The sequence below is a fragment of the Thunnus thynnus genome, chromosome 14 (assembly GCF_963924715.1).
Source record: "Thunnus thynnus chromosome 14, fThuThy2.1, whole genome shotgun sequence".
Classification (NCBI taxonomy): domain Eukaryota; kingdom Metazoa; phylum Chordata; class Actinopteri; order Scombriformes; family Scombridae; genus Thunnus; species Thunnus thynnus.
In genome coordinates this window covers 20,769,857-20,778,828 of record NC_089530.1, presented here as the reverse complement: position 1 = coordinate 20,778,828, position 8,972 = coordinate 20,769,857, and the positions used below count along the sequence as shown (strand labels likewise).

The following is an 8,972-nucleotide window of genomic DNA, read 5'->3' as shown; positions in this document are numbered from 1 at the left end:
ACATAAAGACAACAAACCACAATAACAACAACACAACACACAAAATATAGCTGAAATAGTACCAGCTACAGCACCATGCATTCTTGCCACTGATAGCTCCATATTAATTATATCAATATACGATTATCCATTGAGATTTTGTAACTGTATGTGGAGGTTTCCAATATAAAGCCAGCATCTTTTTGGCAGAGAATAGGTCTAGTCAAACATGTTGTGAGGAGAGGTCTTTGAAAAAGCCTTTAAGCCATGACTACGGAGATAAAATTGTACAGTTAATGGAAAAATGTGAGAAAATTAAAATAATCAGTCACAAACTTTTTTTAGTGACTACTAATTAGGACTCATAACCCTGGCCTTGGGTTCTCCTTGAATAATAGGTTGCTGGAAGGTTTGTGGGTACCATTTCCATTGTGGGGCCAAGCTCAAATCATTACCATTTTCACACCTTTATATATGTTTGTTTATTTAAAATGGGCAATAGAGATAAGTATTGCGACATAGAATGCATGTATACATAGACTTACATTAGCCCACATGTTATGCAACATGTAATGAAAGCTATGAAGGGCCTCAGGCTGACGCTGATTTGCAGCTCTCTGTCCCTGGTTAGGCTTTTAAATTCAGGTTAAAATACCCAAACAAATGAGTGGCTAAAACAGATTCAAGGTAAAAACGACAGGCAGACTGTGTGAACGTGTATATGCATGTGCATGACTGTGTATACATTAATATATATATGTATATGTGAGAGTGTGTGTGTGTGTATATATGTTTATATGGCAATAGGCATATATGTATGTGACAAGTGGATCCATTCAAACATCATTCATTGTTCACATCTTAGTTATATGTGTGTGACAGGCGAACTGTGGAGGGAATAAATAACTTAAACTTTGTTAATCTACCTTGAAGAATATATATTGAAATATATTGAAGAATATCTGCAATCTGGGTTTATGAGACAAGATAAATCGAGGCTTCAATTAAATTATTTAACCTGTTAAAGCCAATAGACCTTGTTGGTCCATCACTAGAAACTTGTGTTGTCAAGAAAAGATCAATTTAAACGCACAAAACCTCACAACAGTTTTAAATAATACACCACAATGTTTCCATAGATACCAAATAAGTCAGGCCGAACCCAACTAACGATTATTTTCATTATTCAGTAATGTGCTGATTATATTCTTAGTACATCGATTAATCATTTTGCCTATAAAATGTTAGAAAATAATGTAAAATGGCCTTTATAATTTCATAGAGAACAAGGTGACATTTTCAAATTGCTTTTTTTTATCAGACTAACAGTCCAAAACACAAATATATTCAACTGACATATAGCTTAAAATTGATTGATCACTTCATCTCTAAGTTTATAATGATGCACAAGACATTTAAAAATGTTCATTTGGTGTAATGTTGCAGAAAAACATGGCATGAGTTCAAAAACTAACCCCTGTCCTCATCAGGACAGGGTGTGGTCTGATCTGATGTGACTGACAGTAACATCTCCCTGGCAAGATAAACAAACTATGTGACTATCATCACAGTTACATTATGTATGTTATATTCTTTATTTCTGACTGGTGCATGAAAATAATATCACCTTTTTTCAACATGACCCCAGATATGTTGAATTTAGCTATAAGCAGAAAAGACAAACTAATCCTTTGGTATATTTGCTTTCTTATGAATGGTATGTTTGCCTTAATTGGACAGTTTGGGCAGTATAATGGGTGAAATAAACAAATGAAATGCATCTTGGATCCCAGACCCCAGCATGATGTACATGATTTGATGAGGATTTTTGTTTTGGTGGCTCTGGTGTTGTTTAATGAACACCTGATAGACATTGTAGTTTACCATTCTTACCATTTAGTGCTAAAACATGACCGACAATCTGACATGGTGGTACATTTAAAGCTGCATCTTTACTTTTATCTCCACAGTATCAAAATCTGTTACAACCATCTTAAGTATGTGTGATAGGAATCTTGGAGGAAATTGGATTCATTTCCTCAACATGTCTCGGAACAGCCTACACTTTGTTCTCTTGTCTTCTCTTCTTGCTTGTTTTTTTCTTGTCTGCTGATAATGACAATAAGGTCTTCCAGCACATAAATCAGCAGTGTGCATGATAAAAGAATGACAATTATTTTGTCATCCTGTTTGTCTGTGCTGTATTTCTATAATTTGTGTTTTATTCTCTGCACACATCTATTGCATGTTTGTCTGTATTGGAGGAGGGAATCCTCCTCTGTTGCTCTTCCTGAGGTTTCCTCCATTTTTTTCCCCACTAAGGGGGTTTTTAGGAGTTTTTCCTTATTTGAATCGAAGGTCTAAGGAAAGAGGATACAGTATTGTTGTACAGATTGTAAAGCCCTCTGAAGCAAATTTGTGATTTACAATATTGGGCTATACAAATAAAATTGACTTGACTGAATCTTAGAAAACGAGGAATTGTTATGGAAATACTCATTCACATTATTAATAATAAATTATTCCAAATCCGAGTGCTTCCATTGTTGCATTGGCCTCATTTAAATTGCTTTGACTCTCTGAGGTATCTTCAGTAAGCTGCACTATTTCAACATTTTTGATGTTGGTTTTCTGTCTAGGGATGGCAAAGTCAGTCTATCAGTTCGTCCACCACTAATTTCAGACTGAGATATCTCAACAACCATTGAATGGATTGCTATGAAAATTTGTAGCGACATTAATGGTTCCCGGATGATGAATCCTCATGACTTTGGTGATCCCCAGTGCCATCATGAGGTTGAAATTTGTGGTTGTGAGTGATCCATTAGTGTTTCAACAACTAATGGATTGCCATGAAATGCAGTATAAACATTGATGTCCCCTTCAGCAAGGCTGGATTACCAACCGGGCAACTGCAGAAGCCCAGATTTACTACATATAATTTGAGTTTAAATAATGAATTTACAACACTAAAGCACAATATCATCATCTTGTGGTCTGTGTCAAAATCTAGTTTTGATACCTGAATTGTTTTAGTTTATGTTGCGCTTATTTTCTGTAAAGTTGTATTTTATCAAATTATACGCACCAAATTGAGGGCAAGGCAGTATTATTCCGTTATATGAGTACTGTGATGCTGCAACCAACAATTATTTTTATTATCAATAGATCTGACAAACTTGGTTTGTGTGACCAACTGTCAAAAACCCAAAGATGTTGAATTTATTATCATGGAAAACTGGGAAAATGAGCAAATATTCACATTAGAGAGGCTGATACCAATTTTTTTAAAGCATTTTACTAAAAAAAATGATTATTCAGTTATCAGAATTGTTGCCAATTAATTGTCTGTTATCATCTAATCATTTCAGATCTATAGCACTGCCATGTGTAGCCTCACTGCATGCCTGTAGGCTCAATGTGACACACACATAATATTTATCCTCTCACTCTGCCACTGTTAGCTTAACCTTCTGCAGCGTGGTATAATGTCTACACACTGAACCACGCTTCGACTCTCTGTGTACTCACTACCTTGATGAAGGTTAATTTTGCTTTCACAGGCGGACTGATGGCAGTAAAGATAGGAACTGTCTCCTCTGTGTAGCCAGATATCTGCGATGCAGTAGAGATATGTTGTTCTTCACTTACTAACTTTATGGTGTTTTATCTGCTCTCAGTGATAATGATTGCTAAACAAAAAGTTATAAAAGCACTTCACCTCAATGGATAAACTTGCTCCATGTGTTTACCCAGCTGTTCACGTCTAGCATAATGTACTGACATTGTGGAAAGACTATCTGCTGACAGAGAAGCATAAATAGGAGGGCAGCTTTTCTTCAGGCCTTCTAATCCTTTGTCAGATTCCACTCGGCTGGAGAGGCCCGCCCTTCGGTTTACTGGTTAGAAGGATGTGTATGTAAAACCAATAATTATACTTGTGACAATGAAGTATTTGGTGGTTTTTGATTTGAAAAAGCATCTTGTTCTTCATGTGTAAAAGCTTGTATGACATTTTCTTTCTAATTAGATTATGCTGGTAAGTTCAAGCTGTGGTACAATGAAGGAATAAGCAGAAACACTTAGTTTCTGAAGTTTTAGGAGGTTTTATAATTCATTATACACGGGTTGCAACTGTAAACTTCTGAGTTTTATTCCTATTTATAGCATAGTTTATGGAGTTGCTGCTCTTGTCAGTTAGAGACTCACCTGTGTCACTTTTATGACCCAACACATGGCTTAAAAGAGTACTTAAGTGGTTTCTTAAAGAATATTTTCACAGTTTTTCTTGTCCATCCTAAAACAATAGTCAGGTGTTCAAATGAACATTGACACATGTTTTTCTCATTGTTAAGAGATCTCTTCCTAATGCACTTTAAATATTAGTGATGGGTGATAAAATCCACAGCCCTCCTTCTGTGCAAACATGCTTCATCTCTCTGTGTACTCACTACCTTGATGAAGGCTAATTTTGCTTTCACAGTAGGGATGTGCAGAGAGTATTTGTATTTGTATCAATATTTGTTGAGGCAGTAAAATTATTTGTATTTGTATTCGAATAAAAGTGGAAAGAGGCTTAAAAATCCTGTTTTGGTTGTTGTTTTTATTATGCTTTTAATTTTAGAAAACTAAAGGATTACAATAAATGTTCATGAATAAACTACCTTATGAAGGAGGTCCCCATACCGTTTCTTGAACTCCCAAATCATAGACGACTGAGCTACTACTGAGCTAAAAGACAGACCTCGACCTATTTATACACCCATAACGCAGAGACAGCACAGAGTGTAATGTGTAGGAAAGAACTTCAAAGGCGATTCTTGCTTTGCACTTTTCATTTTTCTTTTTGCCTATTTTTTACAACCTAACTTTGTGGAAAGGAGAAAGGTAACAACAGGTTATGGAGAGTCCCTTGGGAGCACTTTGTATGTATCAGTAACTCAGTTTTATCTCTGAGGAACACCCCCAACTCTGGGAGTGATGTCCAAATTAGGAAATGTGCATCATGTAGCAGGTGGATGTGACTCCCCTCGTTGAGACCTGCTGATAGACGTCACAGCGGAGCAGAGGAGAGACGCTGAGATAGCGATGTAACCGTTTTTTTTTTTCTTCCTGAAAACAAATCATTTTAAAAATATTTGTATGAAACAAATATTCGTAAAAACCCACTATTTGTACTTTGCCGAATAACGTATTTGTATTCAGGCACACCCCTATTTCAAAGGCGGACTGCCTACAGTAAAGACAAGAACTATCTCCTGTGTTTAGCCAGATATCTTTAAAAGTTTATCCAAAGCTAATATAAGGCTTCAACCATCCAGATTAGTCAAATAAATTCAATATCTAACTAGCCGCTGGCAGAGAATTGGATGATAGGCATGTAAAATATTGTTTTTTCCTTGAGACTGTGTGTTTAAGTCAGCAGCCTTTGTTCGGTGTGTTTGCATTAGCTGCAGCAGTGATGTGTGTTTGCACAGGCATTGAGCTCATTCAAGTTGTTTCACTAACAAAAGCTGCTGTTTGGAGAAAGTTATCAGAGGTATTGTTGTAACTTTCCAACTCTAAACTCGAGCTAGACAAACACACATAAACACGGCCTACATACAGTACATTGACACACAGCTAAGGAGAAGGTGACAGAGGGACAGGGTAGTCAAATGGAAGATGGATTCAAAGTTGGCCCTAAATAACCCCACACATGAGCCAATCAGGTTTCAGTTTGTTGGCTGTGATTGGCTCTGACAAATGTTGGATCAACACTCTCTCTCTCTGAGGACAACCCCACATATCCAGGAGATCCTGCTCCATCCAGGGATTAGATATGACATTTAGGAGCCACTCTCCTGTCTTTCCTGTGCAACTAACATTCAGATTTCCTGTTTGTAAACTTCAGACACAGAGCAGAGTTTATCATTTGTCTTTTACTTTTAGAGCAGTATTTTTAAAGCCTTTTTAAAGTTTTTCCAGGACATGCGGAGAAGCTAAGGATTGGCATTCAGCAGCAAAAGAGAGAACAGCAATTTCCCACAGTACTTATATTCACTCTGTCCTACGAGGATTATTGTGGTCTTAACTGTTTATTTGGACTGCAGGTACCTCGGTGAGCTCCATCCTCCCTCTCCTTATACACTATAATGGATGAGGTCAGTAGTTGAACATAGGAAAAGGTCAAGACGCACGCAGAGGAGGAGGAGGTTCACATTGTAAGAGTGACAGATGGAAAATAATCGGTTTTTAGAAAGAGAGAAGGAGAGAGACCATGAAGGCGTGTTAATCTGTGTCAGTGCTTTTCTATTCTTAGCTGCGGGTCCCATCGGCCTGCAGAAATATGAGAGACACAGACGTCATGACAAGCCCTGATAAATTTAGAAAGAGGGTCAGAGAACAGTGAAAGAATCCCCAGACCAGGAACTATTCTTTTTTATTCCTTCATTATTTATCTGTTTCATGCCTTATAGTTTTTTTTCCCCCCCATCACTATGTATGTCTTGTTTGAACCTCTTTGACCTCATGTTGAAGTCAGTTTAGGTGAACCTGACATTGAAATTGAAATTGAGCTCCGGAAATGATGGAGGCTGAAGTGAGGGCTCCCTCTAGTGCCTGTAATATGAAAATACATTTTCTAAAAAACAAGCAAACAAAAAACACAGCTGCAATAAAGGCTTTGTTCTGCACACCTTCCATTGTATCACAATTAATTTATTTGTGTGTTGTTTATGAAATTGTATACTTTGCTTTGAACCTTGGATTCAATCGATTACTTGTGAGAGGAAACATTTAGAGGATATTGTCAGAACCAACACATAAATTATACTTATAAGTTTATTATACACCCCCCACCACTAAAGAGTAATATACTATATAAAATACTATATTTTGTCTTTATATAGAAAACACATGTATAAAAAAGAAGAAAAGAAATATAATATAATATAATATAATATAATATAATATAATATAATATAATATAATATAATATAATATAATATAATATAATATAATATAATAAGGCTGAGTTCCTGAATGCTGATTATGACGTCATAGAACTAAATGTCATAAATACAGAACATTTCACTCTTGTTCACTCTACTAGTGAGTAAGTTAAGCAGCAACTGTCCTGACGAGATATTAACTGAAACTGAGTCAACGATTTAAAAACAAAACTATGGAGAAACTTTCCCGACCACGTAAGGTGTTTTAGACATTCATTTCCAACTAGTGAGGATAATTGTTTTTTAATGAGAGAAAGAGTATTAAAGGGTATCAGGTGGCAAATTTGTTGAATAATGCCATCATTTCTTCTACAGGTACCTTATGTTTTTTCATATTTTATAACTAGGCTGTGAGTATTTTGTGGGCCATTTGTTTGATGTAACATGGTTACATTATTTATTTTATTTTTAAATATATATTTGAAAGGCTATATCTTACAAATAATGTCCCTAATTTTGTCCCCCAGATCTGAAATGTAATGTTTTCAAACTGGTGAGAAGTAACTAAGAAGTAACTAACTAACTTAAGTACTTATGTACAATTTTGAGGTACTTGTACTTTACTTGAATATTTCCATTGATAACTTGTTATTTTTGCAGATTCAGATAAATTCAGTTCACATGTCAAACATAAGTATCAATATTCGAATGTAGTTTTCTAATAGTATAGTATTATATAATATCACAATGACAGGGATCATTCTGCTGCAGTGCTTTTATTTTTGATACTGTAACTTCTTTTGTTGAAATACTTTTACTTAAGTAGATTCTTCTATGCAGGACTTGTGATGTACTGAAACTTTTACCAGGGGATCTGAATACTTCTGCCACCACTGCTCAGCTGTAAACTATGTTGAATTAATAACAGTGAACTGGGAGCTAATGTGGGAAACTGGGGTGCTACTAGGCACTATACAGTAGCAAAATTAGGAAACGTTTCTCACATTTCGACCATAATTTGCTGTTTTGTTGACATGTGATTTCTTCTGTCTTTCAGCGTGGATGCAAACAGTCACTTGCCTTAATGCTTTAAAAAGTGATGATGACAAATACTCTGCATGCAATCTTACAAAAGTCCTCGGGGAAAGGCTGTACGTTTACTATCCAGCCTCTAACATCTCGGAGCTGGACCGTATCTCCTCCCCACCATCCTCTGCTTTTTCTGAATCTGGACCCTCCAATGCTACACCAGGACCTGGAGGTCTCCACAAGTTGGAGCCAGTCAGCAGGAATGCTGACTCCTCTCTCCTGGTGAAGGCTCCATGCAGACTGAGGGGTGATGTTGAGGCTCTGATGGACATGAGCCGAAGCACTGAGGTCACAGAAAGCAGCTGGATACTGAGGACTCTGCAGAAGCTAACTTTCAGCTCCAGCTACCTTGATCCCTACACATATCAAGGCTGTGAGACTGTTGGTCGCAGGTACCTCTATGCTCCCCTATCTGAAATATCTGGATTTGTGGATGAGGGCTTCCCGCCTTGCACCCACGTTCGTCCTGACGGACGGGAGCCAGAGGTCAGTACTCTGGAAAGTGAAGGACTGGTTGAGACATCCTGTTGTACTGCAGCTGCAGCCGAGTCGTTGCTTGTAGAAACAGATGAGCCTCCAGGTTTTTAACTGGAGCATCAGTGAAGAAGAAAGATTCACTGCATCCATCTGATTTCCTGAAATAAAACATGGTTTTGAATAAAATGATAAACATAACTTATTTTAAATTGCCATGTTGACATGTTTTTGCACATTCCTATCAAAACACAGAAAAATATCTAAACTTCACTCTCCCCACTTTAGCACAGTTGTGTCTCTCCATTGACCTTTTACTTCATGTATTTATTAACAAATCAACTGTGAATGTATCTGTTGATCTTTGTGGCTTACACTGATAAATAAAGTTGTATTGAATTGTTGAATTGTAACTGAATTGAATTTACACTGGTGGTTCACAACCTATCTGGCTTATAAAACTACATAAAATTAACGAACGCCTACATCAGAACCAAC

General features: G+C 36.7%; 1 protein-coding gene across 1 annotated transcript; it reads left to right on the top strand.

The window, feature by feature from the left end:
• The first annotated feature begins 7,050 nt into the window (after positions 1–7,050).
• On the top strand, positions 7,051–8,663 carry LOC137197638 (uncharacterized). Its single transcript, XM_067611121.1, has 2 exons — positions 7,051–7,166; positions 7,969–8,663. Exons 1-2 carry the CDS (start codon positions 7,145–7,147, stop codon positions 8,586–8,588), a joined length of 642 nt encoding a protein of 213 aa, XP_067467222.1. The 5' UTR covers positions 7,051–7,144; the 3' UTR covers positions 8,589–8,663.
• Positions 8,664–8,972: the final 309 nt, after the last annotated feature.